The sequence below is a fragment of the Rhinatrema bivittatum genome, chromosome 5 (assembly GCF_901001135.1).
Source record: "Rhinatrema bivittatum chromosome 5, aRhiBiv1.1, whole genome shotgun sequence".
Lineage (NCBI taxonomy): Eukaryota > Metazoa > Chordata > Amphibia > Gymnophiona > Rhinatrematidae > Rhinatrema > Rhinatrema bivittatum.
In genome coordinates, this window is record NC_042619.1 from 302,199,856 (window position 1) to 302,218,486 (window position 18,631).

Here is an 18,631-nt window from a genome sequence, read left to right on the forward strand (position 1 = left end):
TTAGTGCTGTGCCTTAAAAAGGGCTGGTCGAGCAGTGTTTTTTTGCCAGCAGGAGCGGTTAGTGTGGAGGGGAAAGGAGTCACTGTGATCTTGTTAGCACCCAAGGTCCTGGGCAGCTCGGTGTGCAGGCCCTCTTGGAGCACAGCGGTTCAGGTGATCGTGCCATGTGCATGCGAGTATGGCGCCGACTGCATAGCATGCAGGAACCTTCAGGCCTGCGAGGTGAGACGTGACCAACTCAGCGCAGCTGTGCTGTGTTTTGCCTCGTCTTGGGAGAGGAGGGATCCTCAGTTGAGTCTGCTACCATACGGAGAGTCACTAGATAGGCTGGGCCCATTACACAGGCTCCTGATGGAGTTGAGAGGGCAGCATCCATATCTGTTGCGTGCAGCAAGAAGTAAACTGTGTCCTCCATGATCACTTTGAGGGAGCCTGAGGAGGACGCCATGGATACGGAGGGTTTCACCACAGAGTTTGTTCTGCTGCTTCACAAGGCCTTTTTGGCCAAAAAAGGAAAATTGGATCTTACTTGCTAATTTTCGTTCCTGTAGTACCACAGATCAGTCCAGATTCCTGGGTTTTGCCTCCCTTCCACCAGATGGTGACAAAGAAAGTTTCACAAGCACTGTCTCTTAACCCGATGTGCCACTTGCAGCTCCTCAGTATTACTCAGTACACAAGCATAAAATATTTAACAAAACTGCATATTAAAACAACTCTGTAATATTTCCCATAACGAGCAGGGAAAAGAGGAAACCTCATAATTGAGAATTAAAACCAAATTTGGAATCTTTCTTGCAGAGACTAGTGAGAAACCAGTGCCATACTTCAGAACTTTTTTTTTTTTTTAAGAAATCTTCAGAATCTTAATAGAAAAAGATCGAGCGGACTCTCCTTAAACCCCCCTTCCCCACTGGGCAGGACTCTGGACTGATCTGTGCTACTACAGGAATGAAAATTAGCAGGTAAGAATGTTTTCCTTCCCTGTACGTACCCAGATCTGTCCAGACTCCTGGGATGTACCCAAGCTTCCCTAACTGGGGTGGGACTGTGAGAGTCCCACTTGAAGTACACTTTCACCGAAACAGTCGACATCTGGAGCCCGGACGTCCAATCGGTAATGTCTGGCAACGGTATGTAAAGACTTCCACGTAGCCACCCTACAAAACTCTTGTGGCGAAATCACTTGGCACTCTGGGACCAAGTAGAATGAGCCCTTAACCCCTATCTATCAGGAAGACCATGATAGATATAAGCGTAACCGATAGCCTCCTTCAACCAATGCGCTATTGTGGCCTTTGACACTTTTTGATCCGTTTTTGCACCACTCCATAGCACAAAAAGGTAATCTGACAGCTGGAAATTGTTAGTGACCTCTAGATACCTCAACAAAGCCCTTCTGACATCCAAATGTCTCAATTTCTTAGCATGAGGCATATCAACTTCCAGATTTGTAAAGGTCGGAAGTTCTACTGACTGACTTAAGTGAAAAGCCAACACCACCTTCTGCAAAAAAGAGGAGTCCCCAGAATCCAAAATCTGCAAAAAGAGTTCTCTACACAGTAGAGCTTGAAGCTCAGACACCCGTCTTGTTGAACAAATCACCACTAAGAAAACCACCTTCAAAGTCAGGTCTTTTATGGTAGCCCTCTTGAGGGGTTCAGATGGCAGATCACACATAGCCCTAAGAATCAGGTTAAGACTCCAAGAAGGACATAATTTACAAGCAGGGGGGTGCAAATGCTTTGCCCCATGAAGGAAACGCGCCACATCCAGGTGCGCAGCCAGAGTTGATCCATGAACCTTGCCCCACAGGCAGCCTAAGGCCGAAACCTGCACTCTCAAGGAATTAAAGGATAAACTTTTCTTGAGACCTTTCTGTAGAAAGGCTAGAATATGTGCCACTGATGCTCACCAAGGATTAATCCCCTGCTCCATATACCAAGACTCGAAGACCCTACAAACACGAACATAGGCCAAGGAAGTAGAGATCTTACAAGCTCGTAGCAGAGTAGAAATAACATCTTCCCGGTAACCTTTTTTCCTCAATTGTTTCCTTTCAAAAGCCAAGCCGCTAGACAAAATTGATCCACTTGATTGAAAAATATAGGGCCCTGCCATAGAAGATGGGGTAGATGGCCCAGCCTCAGAGGGCTGCCACTGCTAGATTGACCAGATCCGCAAACCAAGGCCTTTGCGGCCTCTCTGGAGCCACGAGAACCACCGTGCCTGGGTGGACCTCTATCCTCCTTAGAACCTTGCCCACCAGGGGCCATGGAACAAACACGAAAATCAGAACGTCATGTGGCCAAGGAAGAGCCAGGACATCAACCCTTTCCACTCCGTGCTCCCTTCTGCAACTGGGGAAACGTGGTGCCTTGGCATTTCTCTGGGTTTCCATCGGATCCCACCTGCGAGAGATGAGAGCCATGGCTTTCTCCAATAGCTCCCATTCTCCGGGATCCAATCGTTGCCGGCTGAGGAAATCCGCCTGCACATTGTTGGACCCTGCTATGTGCGACGCCGCTATTGAGGCCAGATGCCGCTCCACCAGGACATCAGCATCTCCGCATCCCAAGCAACCGGTCGACTTTTGGTACTTCCTTGGCAATTGATGTAGGTCACTGTCATCGCATTGTCTGACAGGACTCTGACTGCTCTGTTGTGCAGACATAGAAGAAACCTCTCCAGAGCCAAACGCACTAGCCTTGTCTCTAGGCGATTGATGGACCAATTCGCTTCCTCCGCTGACCATTGGCCCTGCACTGACTGGGACTGACAGACAGCCCCCCCAACCGGTGAGACTTGCATTGGTCATCACAACCATCCATTGAGGCACCTCCCACGTTCCAAATGGTCCCTGCCAAGCCACCACCAAACAGTGGACCTGGCTGTAGGTGGTAGCGGAAGATGAAACTATTCTGATCTCTGATCCCACCAGGATAGAAATGCTTTCTGCAGAGGCCTCATATGAGCAAACGCCCACAGGACGAGCTCTAAGGTCGAGGCCATGGAACCAAGGACCTGCAAGTGATCCCAGACCTTGGGCATTGAGGTGTCCAAGAGGTTCCAAACTTGGGCCTGCAGCTTGATTATCCTATCCTCCATGAGAAAGACCTTGCCCACACGGGTATCGAAACATGCAGCACCTGTGAAGGAAAAAGTTGGCTCTTGGCTAGATTCACAACTCAGCCCAAGGTTCTCAAGCAATGCAAGACCACGTCAACTGCTCTTCTGCAAAGGTCCTCCGACTTCGCTCAGATAAGCCAATCGTCCAGATATGGATGAACCAGCGCCCCCTCCTTTCGGCGGGGTGCCACCACCATCACCATGACTTTGGTGAATATCCTTCGAGCAGTGCCTAGCCCAAATGGGAGAGCGCAAAACTGAAAATGTTCTCCGAGGATCATAAATCTGAGGTATTTCTGATTAACCCAGCGGATCCCAATATGCAGATAAGCCTTCGTCAAATCTAAGGAAGCCAGGACCTTCCCTCTGTTCATCACCTCTATGATAGTGTTGTGGATCTGCTCCCCAGAGGGGCGGAGTTAGCAATCTGTTATAAATCACCCCGCCAAAGGGGAAGAGTAGCAATCTGTTCAATGCTGCTCCCCCAAGGGGAGGAACTAGCAATTTGTAATATTCTGTAGGTGGAGTTAATGATCTGTTGTGGGTTGGCTCCCACAGAGTTGCAGTCTGTATGATACCGCTCAGCAGTGTAAGGAATAAACACTTAATGTAAATTGGTGAATCCTTGGGCCGATGGCAGATGACAGCACCCCCAGGAGGATATCCTGAGAGGGATCACCAGCTAGGCTGAAGTATGGAGACAAACACAGATAGTTCTTTATTAGACAGGAAGTAGAACCACCAAAGGTGGCAGTAGTGAGCTGATGTGCCCGACAGGGCTGAAGTCCCTCAGATACTGGAATTGCGGTCTCTGGGTTGCTGAGCTGTAGAGAAAGACATTGGTAGTGAGTAGACAGGGTATGCAGGATACATAACCAGTAGCAGATGATACACTCACAATTGTAGATATCTGTAATGGCTTCTATGCAACAGAGAGTCTTCAGTATATTCAGGAACAGGAGCTGTAGGCGAGTACTGGTTCCTATATGCAGTCTGGAATAAGAACTCACAATATCTGTGTATGAGATGGCTTTTGGAATAGAAGAGAGCCTTTGGAGGATTTTAGGAACATAGGCCCTCATGGAGCGAGTACCGGTTCCTATCTGAAATCTATAATAGTAATTCACAAGATACAGGTATGTGATAGCTTCTGAAATAGAAGAGAGTTTTGAAGGGTTTTAGGAACATGGGCCCTCGTGGAGCGAGTACCGGTTCCTATCTGCAATAATAACTCACAATCTCCGTACCTGCGATAACGTCTTAGACAGAAGGGAGTCTTCGGAGATTAGGAACATAGGCCCTTGTGGAGCGAGTACCAGTTCCTATCTGTAACAGAACTCACAGTGTTCACATCTGTGATCGCTTCCAGGCAGTAAAGAGTCTTCTGAGCATTCAGGGACGTAGGCCCTCGAGGAGCGAGTACCGGATCCCGTCTTAGCAGTCTGAAATCAAGAAGAGAGAGTGGGGCCCCCAAGGAGCGGGGACCCCTTGGTAAGTTGAGGAGGCAGAGCAGCAGTGAGAGAGTTATCCCCCTTGCTAACTCGATTCGTTGTTGCAGGCAAAGACCTTTTAAGGTGGAAGCGGATGACATCACTACAGGGGGACGCCCCCGAGGTTCGCGCCCTTGCCGGAACAAACTCTGGAGCACGCGCATGCACCTTTACGTCATCAGGAACATGGTGGATCTGCAGCGTCAGGCCAGCCTGGGGATTCCAGGGAGAAGCAGCGAGGAGAAGCCGCAGCAGCATCTCTCCATCAGACCTAAAGGGAGTCGCCACAAAGGTAGAGAGGGTGGAGCGAGGGCGAGAACAGGCACGAACGCAACAGATCGGAGCGTTTCCATCCGGAAACGAGGAATTTTGAGAGCCATGTTCACCTTTTTAAATCCAAAATAGGACAGAAGGTTCCTTCCTTTTTTGGCACCACAAAATAAATGGAATAGCGTCCGTCCCCTACTCCTCCCGGGGAACAGGAACAATGGCATCCTCAGCCTGCTTAAGCTCTCTTGAACGATTTGTTTCTTGCTTGGCGAAACGCAGGGAGATATCATGAATAGGTTTCTTAGAGGCTGAGCAAATTCTAAAGTGTAGCCTTTTTCTATCACACTTAGAACCCACTGGTCTGACGTGATCTTGACCCACTCCTCGTAAAAAAGAGTCAACTGTCCCCCGATGGCTCGGACTGAGGAGTGGGTCGGCCTCACCTCATTGCATGGATTTGGCTCCGCTGGGCCCTTGGCTGACGGCGTCTTGGTTTACTCTTCGTCTGCGAAAGGACTTGGACCAGGACTGGGACCTCCCCGAGGTTTGTCTCTGTCCTGTGCCCGTAGCTCTGCTCTGATGGAAACGTCTTTGACCTTGAAAGCGAGAGCGAACTGGCAGAAAACCTCTAGCTCCCTTAGGCTTGTCTTCCGGCATTTTGTGCACATTATTATAACGAAGCTGCTTTATCAGCTATTCCAAGTCTTCACCAAAAAGGAGCTTGCCCTTAAAGGGGAGTGCCCCAAGTTGAGCCTTCGATGAAACATCCACTGACCAGTTTCGTAACAACAAAAGTCTCCTCGCTGAGACCACAGACACCATTGACCTAGAAGAGAGCGAATAAGATCATACAAGGCATTGGCCCCATAAGCCACTGCAGCCTCCAAGCGCTTCACCTGTTCTGACTCCTGGGGCAAGAGATCTCTGGCACTCTGTAACTGCTGCTTGAAGCATAAAGCTGTTGCACATTGCAGCTCTGATGCCCAGGGCAGAAACCTCAAAAATCTTCTTGAGGTGTACCTTGAGCTTCCTATTCTGGAGATCCTTCAGAGCCGCCGAGCCAGCCACTGGAATAAAGTTCTCTTTGTGACCGCCGCTACGGACGCATCCACCTTCGGCACCCTCAAGAGCTCCTCAGGCAACGGATAAAGCTTGTGCATAGCTCTACTAACTTTGAGACTGGTCTCAGGGGTAACCCATTCCCTGATCATCAATTGCTTAACCATCCTATGAAAAGGAAGGGTCTTGGCTGGACCCCGTAAGCCTGCCATGACCGGATTCACCGTATCCTATTCTGGCTCATCAGGCGGAACCTCTATCCCCAGCTCCGGCTGTACATGCGGGATCATAGGGCCCAGCTCTTCACGCTGAAACAGGCAAACAACCTTCAGATCGCCCCTTCCATAACTGGAATCTTCCCCGGTTCCCCTGACCACTATTAGGCAGGGGAACATTGTGAAGCACATCCGCCGGGGGCACCCCCTGGTCAGAGACCTCCGAAGAAAGGTCATACATAGTACATACATACAAAGACCTTTCACCTTCTGGAACCTCATGGCCCCTGACATCTCCAAGCGCCTGGGCAAGTCTGCTTGGGGGAGGAACCCCTCTTGGACCTACTGGCCAGAAAAGCTTTGTGAAATAAAAGCACAAATTCTGGGGAAAAACAGGAAAGATCCCCCAAATCCCCCTCCAGGAGATCAGGATCCTCACCCGACTGCTCCTTTGGAACCTCCCGGGCCTTATCGGGGCTCAACTCAGCAGGCAACAGTGCTGGCAGGAGATCCTTCCCCCCTCCCCCCTGCCTCTCTGCCCGGCAACCTTAAAAGTTTTCAAAATGGCCACCATTCCTGCACTTAGCAGGAACGGATCAGCCTCCTCCAATGGAGCAACCAGCAAACTGCCAGGGCCGCGCTGCTTAATTACTGCTGCGGAAGTTCCCCCGCGAGGAATCCTCTCCCCTGGAGAGGCAGCGGGAACATTGGCCAGCCTTGAGCCATGAAGGGCATTCCCATACGCCGAACAGCGGTTTGTGTGCGGCATGGCCTGGCGTGACACTGGCCTCATAGCAAGCGCTGAAAAAAAACCAACCGCAAGCGGGATCGAGAGACGGGAGCAGCAAAGAAAAACCTGTCAACCTGACTGCTGTATTCCCGACTGCCTCCAGCTTCGGGCCGCGCTGAATAAACTCTTCTTTCTTCTTTGATTTTTTTTTTTTTTTTTTTACTTTACGAACAACAAAACAGAAATAGAAGGATTACTTCCCTGATGAAGGGTGGCACAGGCTTCTCACGATCCCCGCAGGAGGGGAGGGAGCTGGATCACCAACTATCACCCCTGGCGGAGAAAGAGCAATTTCAGGGTCCCTGACCCCTGCTTGTCTGTAACCTTCTACCGAAAGGATGGTCCCACTAGGACCTGCCAACCCCCTGGGAGGATTTTTTTTAAGCTAAAATCTCTCCTATATATGTTACTCAGGTACAGAACGCAGGTTTTGCACCACCTCTATCTGCTGGAGACAGAGAAATACTGAGTAGCTGAAGGTGGCACACCGGGTTAAGAGGCGGTGCTTCTGAAACTTTCTCTGTCTCCATCTGCTGGAAGGGAGGCAAAACCCAGGAGTATGGACTGATCTGGGTACATACAGGGAGCAGACGGGAGGCGGCCCCTGGTCCACAAGTCGGGGCTCCATCAGGTGGAGCCGAAGGACTTTTCCGTCACCTGGGTCTTGCACGTTCTTCAGCAGAAGGCGAGGAGGACCTCAGCAATTCAGAGGATTCAGAAGGTGCACAGTAAGAAAGGATCTGGAAGTCCCATGGATCTAACAGGTGGCGATCCATTTGTGAACTTGCCAGATCCGGAGGAGATCCAGGCCACGGAAGGGGACGACCCGAGGGTTGTCCGGCTATTTCGGAAAGAGTAGTTACAACCTCTTATTCCACAGGACCTGGAAGAGTTAGGTATTAAGGTCACACAGGAAGAGTCCAATAACAAAGGGGTGGACCCGGTTCTGGATGGACTTCAGGGACCGCCAAAAGTCTTTCCATTGCCCAAGAAGGTGAAGAAATTGATGTTCCGGGAGTGGGATGCTCTTGAAGCAGGCCTTAAAGTGGGCAGGTCAAGGGCGACTGTTGCGTGTGCCGGACGCGGCAGGCCCGCAGCCAGGCCCTCATTCTCTGCTGCCTAATCCAGCGCCTGACTCCAATTTCCTTGGGGCTGCAGGCCGCTGGCTCCGTTCCCAGGCTGTCCCCAGCGCTCCTGGTTCCTCTACTGACTCCTGTGCTCCGCGGCGGGCCTCTCCATGTGGTCTGCAGAGAGACATCGCCATCTCTGCTTCCTTTAAAGGGCCCACGGCGGGAACTTGGCCACGGCCCCAGATGATGATGTCGCTGAAGCTCCGGTATATAAGGCCGGGCTCAGCTCCTGTTAGTCGCCTTTACAACAGGTCTCCACGTTGGTCGTGTACTTCGTTGCCTCCTGGTGTTTCCTTCGTGTTCCTAATCCCTGCGAGTTCCTGTTCCTGGTTTGTCGTCTTCGTTCCTGCTACCTGGCTTTCCTTACGGACTGATCTCCTGGACCTGACCACTGCTTTGCCTGACTACACTATTGATCTTCTCCTGGACCTGACTGCTGCTTCGCCTGACCACGCTACTGATCATCTCCTAGTCCAGACCTCTGTTTCACCTGACCACGTTACTGATCATCTCCTAGCCAGACCTCTGCTTTGCCCGACCACGCTATTGCCTTTCTCCTGGACTTGACTACAGCCTTGCCTTGACACCGCTCCTTGATTGCCGCCTGCTCTAACTTCAGCTTGTTCTATGACGCACCCCTTGTCTTTGTCCTGGACTGGGCCTCTCAGGCTTCGGCCTGTTCTTGGTGAGTCGTCAATATTACAATCCCAAGCTCTGCCGGTTGCACCAGCTTCGGCAACTGGGTATTTCATTAAATCACTATCGGTGACTGCTGTTTCTCTACGGAGTACAACATCATTCACGCTTTTCCTTGCATGGACAGCTGCATAACCACAGTCAATCCAAGCAAGGAGCTCTAACTGCCATAAATCCCTTATAGAACACTTCTGGACACCACAGTCACAACAACCTTCCTGTCCAGCAACCGCGCAGACATTCTAACAAATTCCTATATGTCCCTGCGCGCATATTCCATAACTTCAGCCCCTCAATTCTTTCATTGTCGGGCCATGGGGTTTTTTCACTATGCACTTTCCTCATAGATCCAAAATTGATATGGGTTAGGTTCAGTGAAATTTTATTATCAGTGGGTCTAAGCTGTTCAACCGCTTTTGTCCCTCATCCATATTGCAGATCTGGAACCAAAACCTAGTCTGCTCCTGCTAATGCTCGCATTTACTCAGGGTTGTAAAGTTTGACCTAACATCTTCTCAACCCAATATGCGTCTATTCCGCTCCCGCACAGTTTCACATGAACTTCCTGGAGCTTGTAGAATGAGTTATGCCCTTATGCCTTCCAATACTGCTTCTGCAACAAATCTTTGTGCATACAGACAGACAGCATAGGGACAATGTGCTTTTCCAACACACAAGCACGCATAACCTCTTAGCTGCTCTGCTAGGAAGCTCCGCAGCTCTACCCTTGGCCCTTACTCGCTCAATGCATCCTCGGGCCACTTATCTGACAGACTTACTGAACGCACTAACAGACCTTCTTCATATAGGTTTCCATCCTCTTGAATGATCTCGGACTACATGTGTAGCGAGAGAGATCTGCTAGCACCGAGGTCAACCTAACTTGCCCTCTGCGTCCGCATCGAACCATACGGTGCACGGATTCTCCTCCCTACATATGTTTCCAATGTGTTCCCATAGGCACCTTTGTTCCATCAAGGCCCTCTTATATGTGTCTCTTCCGCTGCCTCTCATAGCCAGCACCCTTCTAATGCTGAAACGGGACAGGGTTCACTGTTCCTCAGACCCACGTCTTGGCCGAGACCAGTATGCTTCCCATACTTCTCGATCTATCACACCAGTAACCAATTCGCCTTGTCACAAGTCAGTCTCGTATCATAGACTCACTGATGTTCTCAGGTATTGGTAGCGTCACAAAAACCCTTCCACACCCAAATCCTACCATTCAAAATGGCATGATTTGCCACATGACGCTTACAAAAGGATTTTACCCTTTTTCTTTTTTCTACACCACTCTTTTTTCTTACTCCCTCGGATTCTACTCCCCAGACATCCTTCACATGGGTACACCTCGGTTCCAATTGGCGTACCACTTGGGAGTGGGATACCCATTTAACGGTCAACCCCTTCTGAGTCAGCTTACCATAGATTATCCACTGATCAAGCCGCCTCTGTTTTCACTAGTCACGGAATAGGACATGTAATTCGTGCTTACAAGACTCATACGTTCTCCGTTCGAGCCTTTCCATTCCTCTCACTTAACAGTCTTCCATGGGGAATTCTTTCCCTCATAGACATCACTTCTACCAACAGGGTCAGTGAGTTACACACCTTGTTACTTACTCACCTGACCCTGCGTTCCTCGTGACCGAGTGGTTTTACGTTTTCAACTTCATATCCTTCTTAAGGTAGACATTGCATCTCACCTTACTCAGAATATACTCTGCCCACTTTCCCAACACCTCTCTCTCACAAGAGTGAGAGGGTTTTTTCCACTTCTTGGACAGTAATAGTGCACTTGCATTCTATCTAACCGCACTACACTCCATAGGAATTCCACCTAACTCTTTCCTTCTGTGGCAAGAGCCAAGCTGCAAGTTCCAGTGGGCAAACAGACCTATTCCTCCTAATTGACGGTCTGTATCTCTTTTTCCTACCAACAAGCAGGCATTTCACTACAACTCTGTGTGTAACCACACTCTCTTCCGTCCATCCCAGCCTCCATAGCTTACCTTCGGCTGGTGCTGCTTGTACATATTTATCAGGCTGAGACCTGGAACTCTCTCCATACCTTTGCAACCATTGTTGCTTAGATATGACTGGCTGGCATGCTCCATGTTTGGCCAGTCCGTCTACTCCTATTCTTTTCGGTTTAACTACCCAACATCCTTCCACCAACCCGTTAAGAGTTTCAGGATGCCCTCCGTTCCAAATTCCACCCCCATCGTTGCGCCTTTTGCGCATCTTGGGTGCATTTGGTGCACTCTCGGGCATCCTCAGCTCGGTACTCACCCATATGTGAGGACTACCATCCTGCTGGTCCTGTGAGAAAGCAAGTGTTGCTTACCTGTAACAGGTGTTCTCACAGGACAGCAGGATGCTAGTCCTTACGAAACCCACCCGCCACCCCGCGGAGTTGGGTCTGTATATGTTTTTACTTTTATTTTAGTTTTGGTTGCGCTTTTTGCTATAAGATGAGACTGAGGGAGACGCCTGTGGTCACAGGGATAATTTCAGGCTGAGCATGCTCAGTGTGCCAGTGTCAGTCAAAGCTTTATAGAAACAGGGCTCCATCCTGTGATGTCACCCATATGTGAGGACTAACATCCTGCTGTCCTGTGAGAACACCTGTTACAGGAAAGCAACATTTGCTTTCTGGCAGAAGTCCAGACCATGTCATATAGGGCAATCTGCCACATAGGCCACTCCTGCCTCCAAGCAGGCAGCCCAAGCAGCCTTGTTCGTTTGTCCCCGACACCTTCTCTTGTGCCTTCTGCACCCAGCACAAGCAGGCTCTTTGCATCAAGCTCCTGCAGACCACTGCATGAAGACTTAAGGCTGAGATCTCAAACAGTCTCTTCAACAGAATCTCCAGCTTCCCACCCTGGATAACCTTCAGTGTAGCCAAACTTGCTACAGGGATGGTCGTCTTCTTGGTCACTGCTGAGATACTGCCACATCTACCTTGGGAAGCTTCCAACACTCCAAGGTCTGCTCCAGCAAGGGATATAGCTTAGCAGTAGCCCTGGCTATCTTTAGACGTGCCTCAGGAAATTCCCGCTCCCAATCCACCAACTTCCTCACCTTCTTTGGTAAAGTGAAGGTGTTAGGCGGTCCCCATAATCCATCCAAGACCGGGTTCACTCCCTCATTGTCAGAATCTTCCTGCGTGACCTTAATCCCCAACTCTTCCAACACCTGGGGAATTTGTGGCTGTAATTCCTCCTTACAGAACAAACTCACCACCTTAGAATCATCCCATTCTGAGATTGGGACGTCCTCTGCAACCTGCAATGTATCGGCCAAAGCGCTCACAGGGTCCTTGTCTGGATCACCCCCGGACTTCCCTGCAGCTGATCCGTATCTTCTGCTTCATTCAACATGTCTTGTTCGTCACCGGAGGTACGACTGAGGCCAAGAAGCCGAAGAATTCCCCCTGACCCTTTAGCCTTTTTAGCCAAACTGGTCTTCTGAGGGAGAGAGCACTTAGTTCCTGCATCCTTCTTAGCCAAATAGGCCTTATGGAGGAGCAGGATATAATCTGCGGAGAATTCTGCAGAATCACTGGAATGCTAATCCTGGTCCACGTCTCCCTGCTCCTCTTCCCCATCCCTGACCACAATAGGGCACTGATCAACAGGAAAGAACGGGGAAGGGGAGTTCCGAGGCTCCCTTGCAGAAGCCTGGCTTCTAACATGTGGAGCTAAGATGGCCACTGCTTCCTCTGACCCCCCCCTCCCCCCTCCTGGGATCTTCTGCACCAGCCGGATGATTGGGTGGAACGACCACCACCCGTGAGTCCCATGGAGGTCCCTACCTCTCCGGGGAGACAATCTGGGTATAATGCAGCTGCATCGAGGCATGATTGCCTCAGACCGCAGCCGTGACACAATTTCCCGCACTGAGCAGGAGGCGCCATTAAGCTGCAGTCGTTGCTAAAAATAGGCTCCTACCTGAGCCAAACCCCTGCTGGCGTGGTCAGCAAGTTCCGAGGCCGCTCTGGCACCCGGCCCAGAGGTCAGAACACTCTTGTCCCCCACTCACCCGATTCTGCCTCCTAGCAGACAGACTGCTCAGCTTTTGCGTTGCTTACTTCTTAAATCACTGCTTTTTTTTTTTTAATTTTTTTAAAGCAACAGAACTCTACAAGCAGACACATGGAAGGGAAAAAGGAAAGAAACTAAATACTTCCTTGCTTCTGGACGCTGGCAGCTGAGTGTGATAGGGACCCAAAGTGGGTGAGGGAACCAGGACCCCTGGCTTTCACTCCCTCTGGAAGACAGGGGCCGAGCTAGATCAGGGATCACCAACCCCCTCCCGCTCACCCAAGGGGTGGCCCACGAAGGAACCTAACACTTCGGGGAGCCACCTTTTCCTAGGAATTTTCTTTCATCCAATTTTAAATCTTTTTTTTTTTTTTTTTTTTTTTTTATCAAACTCCAGACTGCAGGGTTGCACCTCTACCATCTGCTGGAGGCAGAGAAATACTGAGGGACTGCAGGTGGCACTCTCAGTTATGTAGCAGTGCCTGAAAAGATTTTATTCTCTGCCTCCATCTGCTGTAGGGATGCAAAACCCACTTGTCTGGACTGATCTGGGGTATGAACAGGAACCCACTCTTCCCCTACAAAGGCTGAGGAGCTGTCGGATGATGTCATCCATTTGGGTGGCTTATCTGTCCTGCTGTCTATGGAGAACATCTGTTACAGGTGAGCAACTTAGTTTTACCCGCATACAGGGCGAGCAGTTTTCAGTCTGTTTACCCAGATAAATGGCTTTTGGAAAGTGCCCCTTGCATTATATTAAGTGGTGTGATTGCACCATCGCACCTCCATCACTTGCCACTGAGTTTGCTTTATAATTTAAGCTTTTTATCCATGAGGCTTATACAGCAACTGCAGCCACAGTGCGAGCTTCCCCCATTCTCAGTATCCTGCATCCAAGGGGCAAGAGGTGACTTCCTTCTCTACTCCTATCAAGTCCTTGTATCTCTGTTGCCTTCTGGAAACCAGTTCTTCTAGGGTTTTGCGGAGATTCTTGTTGGAAGGCAAGGAGTTTGGTCGCCACTGCCCTGGGGCAGATTAGAAACAAGGATCTGAAGTGAAAGCCACTGTGTGAGGGTAGCTGTTGGCTGACTCTTTTACATCTTCCTTACAGGAGCTTAGGTCAGGAATCACTAAAATGGTTAATGGCCAGCAGCTGTTGCACTGATTATATGGAATAAGTTGTGAGCCTCCGTCTAGTTCCCAGTGGACAGATGTGCACAACTGATACCATGTAAGGTAGATAGCCTCAGTCCAGCAACTTTTATCATGCACGGTCTTCTCTATACGTTTTAAAATCATTCCTAAGATCAAAGCCGATCCTTGAGTGCTACAGACAGGTCTGGTTTTGAAGATATCCACAATGAATATGCATGAGATATATTTACATTGAGTGGAGGCAGCGCATGCAAGTATATGTCATGTATGTTCTTTGTGGATATCCTGAAAACCAGACCTGTTTGTGGCACTGCAGGACCAGCATTGCCTATCCCTGCCCAAGACCAAGCAGTGTCTATAGCGGGCCCAGGCTTATGGAACTCTCTTCCTGGTGAATTGAAACTTCAGCCTAATTATCAAACTTTTAAAAAATATTTTAAGACCTGGCTCTTTACAAAGACTTTTGGAGAAGAGATTAAGTGAGTGTGTTATATTTTAGACTTTTATCTAAGGCTGTGTTATAAACATATGGAGAGACTACTACTGCTTTTATTTTCATTATGTTTTATCAATGTTATTTTATTGTACGCTTTTATTTCTATTCTTATTGTTATCTGTTTTCATATTTTCAGTTTATTAAGTTTTATGGCATGTTTTATTCTGATTTTAGATTTTTTGTATATTGCATGAATTTTTATATTGTATTTATTTTTTTATATTTGTGAACTGGTATGATTGAGTATAGAATATCTGTATACAAAATAATATAAATAAGTAATAAATAAGAAAGTGTCAGTTCATTTTTTAAGTGCCAGCAAAGATGTCTTGTGTTGTATGACGCTCCTGTATTCCAGCCATTGTAACTGTGATTTCCACCTTTAGGTTCCTTGGAACTTCAGGACAGAACATCAGTGATATTTTTAAATACAGCAACATGGAGGATTATTTGGAGATCCTGGAATGGACGCTGAGGATTGGGCATCTCAGCCCCACCGCCCCAGACACGCTGGGTAAGTGGGAGGACTTTAATTCCTCATCCCATTCCTCCTGGTAGGACCTAGACATAGCATAAGAAGTTTAATGAACTCTTCTTCATGTGTACTCCCACCAGCGCTAACCAAGGAAACATAAAATGTTTTCTCTTATTTTAACATGTAGATATCTATTCCGTTTTGATCGATGTAAGTTTAACATTTTTTGGTTGTGCTGGGCAAAGAAAAAGCATCATGGAAGGTACTGACCCCCAAACCTTACTGTAACTTTGATTTATGAGTGGGGAACACTTCTCCCAAGTGGCCGCTGCCTGTGTCTGGAAATGACTACCAGGGAAAAGATCATCCGGGTATTTCCAAGTGGCCACTGTCAGACACGGGATGCTGAGCTCGATGGACCATTGGCCTGATCCAGCGTAGCATTTCTTATGTTCTTACAAGTCTACCTCAGGGCTGGGCAGATCCAGTCCTTGAGGGTCACAAACCAGTCAGGTTTTCAAGCTATCCACACTGAATATTCATGAGATACTTTTGCATGCACCACCTCCACCTCTTGCAAATGCATCTCATGAGTATTTACTGTGGATATCCTGGAAAACCGACTAGCTTGCGGCACTTAAGGACTGCGTTGCCTACCCCTGGTCTAACAGATGGTTTTTAAGCTATATACCATAATAACTTGCATGGGGAGGCGAGAGTCTCTGAAGGATGCTCACAGAAATGTCCTTGGTTCTTTTTTTCAGGTTGTTACCCGTTTTACAAGACTGACCCCTTCATCCTGCAGGAGTGCCCTCACGTCTATTTCTGTGGCAATGCCCCAGCCTTCAAATCAAAAGAGGTCAGAGGTAAGAGGACAGCCCCAACAAGTCTGGAAACAGGATCCAGGGAATTCACGGCTGGTTTTGTGTGGTTGCTTTGCTAGCGGTAGCAGATGAGGCACAGCTGCTGTCAGATTTTCAGACTATGTGGAAATTGATGCAATCTGAAATAAATAGCAGTACCTGCACAATGGCTTCTGTTAAGTCTGCTGTGGGAGGGCATTTATTTCATAAAAAGTGCTATGTTGCCATTTAGAAAGCAGACACAAGAAAGGATACAGTTCTGAGACACAGATCCACTCTCTTCCTCTATCCTGATTTGCAGCACCTACTACTGAGACCCCCCGCACACAGCTCTGCCAGTGCACCTCAGTCCTGCCCTGTGGCTCCCCCTGCTATCACATACTGAGAATGCACACACACAGCTCTGCCAGTGCACCTCAATCCTGCCCTGTGGCTCCCCCTGCTATCACATACTGAGAATACACACACACAGCTCTGCCAGTGCACCTCAATCCTGCCCTGTGGCTCCCCCTGCTATCACATACTGAGAATGCACACACACAGCTCTGCCAGTGCACCTCAATCCTGCCCTGTGGCTCCCCCTGCTATCACATACTGAGAATGCACACACACAGCTCTGCCAGTGCACCTCAATCCTGCCCTGTGGCTCCCCCTGCTATCACATACTGAGAATGCACACACACAGCTCTGCCAGTGCACCTCAATCCTGCCTCGCAGCAATCCTTCTAATCCAGTTTTGAGATTCAAACAGGCTCTCACTGCCAGGGATTTCTTCCTTCCTTTTCCCCCATTCCCACAACTCCTCGTCTGTGTCCATCTTGTCTGATCTGCTAAGATGGCGACTGCATGGCCAAATTAGCTGTTCAGTTGCTTAGCTTTCACCAAGCTTCCCATAAACCAAGATAACAGCTTATTCCTCCATCCTGTGTCTCAGTAACATATGCATTTGCTACAAAATGGTGAATATTATATGACGTAAACTCACAACCATATGGAACATATATGAACAACAATCCTGAGCTTAGAAAGTCCTCAGGGACTGAGATAATATGCCACAGTAACCAAAGATATCTTGATGCCATCCAACAAGTAAGATACATTGTTTACACTTTGCTGAAGATTTTTGGCTTAGCAACATAATGTAGCCTGGATTCTATCTCTGCTTTATAATTTCAGTTATTTTTCACTCATAACTGCAGTTAACCGTCTCAGACCTCTACAAGTATTCCTGCAACAGCTCTGCCAATGCATCTCAATCCTAACCTGCCTTACTCCCTGCTGTTCCAGTACTGAGATTCCTACACATAGCTCTGCTAGTGCATCCCCACCTCTTACCTGCCATACCCCCTGCTATTCTAGTATTGAGAGCTATACACACACAGCTCTACAAATGCATCTGAGTCCTGCCCAACAGCACTCCTTGCTTTCCCAGTACCAGGACATCCCCCCCTCCTTCCAACTCTGCCAATGCACCTCACTCCTGCTCTGCAGCAGCACCAGTAAAGGGAACCCTCTCCCCTCAGCTCTAACCTCCAACACTACCTGGTGTTCCAGTACTGGGCTTCATTAGAGCAGAAACTGTCAGTCATACTGAATGCCAGTTCTCTACTAGAATTAGTAATTCCCTATATCTTATGTGCAAGCTGAAATGTTGCAGTAGATTAATTTAAAAAAAAAAAGAAATTTACATTTTCTAAAAGAGTACTGTTTTTATCCCCCTACTTTTCCAATTTGCCGCTAGGTGAGGATGGGCAGCGAGTGCTACTACTCACCATCCCAGAATTCTGTACGACGCAGGTCGCCTGCCTCATCAACCTGCGTAGTCTGGAGTGCCAGCCAATGTGCTTCTCCAGTTTCAGCACCGAGGAGGAAGCAGAGATCGTGGGAGAGATGGATCTTAGCCACTGACGACACAGGGAAGGGGAAATGGACCCTTCTGGCAGAATGAAATTTTGATTTGTACAGAGAGAGGGAGAGAGAGAGACTTACTGGTCATCATTTTAATCATAATTTTCTAGTATTAAAAGAAAAAAAAACCCCAACATATTTCATGGGAATGCGTAAATAAAATGTACGTTTGGATCAGCTGTTTTCAAATATACAATTTGTTTATTGGAAATGGGTTTGTTCTTGTAAATTGTTATCCTGCTGTGCTCAGGAAAAGTGAGGAATGGGCACTTGCTTGTTTTTGGCTAATCGGTTGCCTGCTTGACCGGGATTTGCATTGTGATGTGCCGAGAGATGAATGAGGGAGCAGTGTGTTCAGTAGGCTCCTAGCTGCAGAAACTGTTTTTCAAAGAGAAGCCACCTAGGTGGTTGGTCTCTGAAAATGAGATGGTCTCACCTCCTTTTAACCCAGCTAAAGTCTCTGCACTGTGGAAGCCCGCGCATCCTTTCACCTGGGCAGAAGAAGTTTACCCAGGTAAGCAGCCTTGAAACTTGCCCTCTAAGAGAGTCATGGTCAAAGGGACGTCCGTGGGTAAAACAGTGTTCTATGCGCAGAAGCAGCCTTTGGCAAACTTGCATGCATCTGTCATGTTCATGCTGAAATGGAGCAGAAGCATTTCTGGGGGCGGAGGGGTTTGCACTTCTTGCAAACTTCCGGAAAGTATGTACATGTAAAATTTGCGTGGATGTTTTAGCAGGTAGGTAGGGTAATTTTCAAAGTAGCTGTGCACATGTAGATCCGCTGTGAAAATGAGTCTAACGTATATATATTTGTTGACTCGTATGCATGATGTAACAGAATTACCCCCTTAATGAGATAAAATTTGTCTCGTCAGTAGCTCTTGAGGAAACTTACCTGTTTTCTCAAGT

General features: G+C 48.4%; 1 protein-coding gene across 2 annotated transcripts in view; it reads left to right on the forward strand.

Annotated features, from left to right (window-relative positions):
• POLD2 (DNA polymerase delta 2, accessory subunit) overlaps positions 1 to 17,933 on the forward strand; it is a 69,609-nt gene extending 51,676 nt beyond the window's left edge. For both annotated transcript variants that reach the window (XM_029604202.1, XM_029604203.1), the window contains 3 exons: positions 14,863 to 14,990; positions 15,716 to 15,817; positions 17,556 to 17,933. In XM_029604202.1, coding sequence (XP_029460062.1) covers positions 14,863 to 14,990; positions 15,716 to 15,817; positions 17,556 to 17,722 — 397 coding nt within the window. In that variant the 3' untranslated portion in view covers positions 17,723 to 17,933. The remainder of the gene's footprint in view (positions 1 to 14,862; positions 14,991 to 15,715; positions 15,818 to 17,555) is intronic.
• The last annotated feature ends 698 nt before the right edge of the window (positions 17,934 to 18,631 follow it).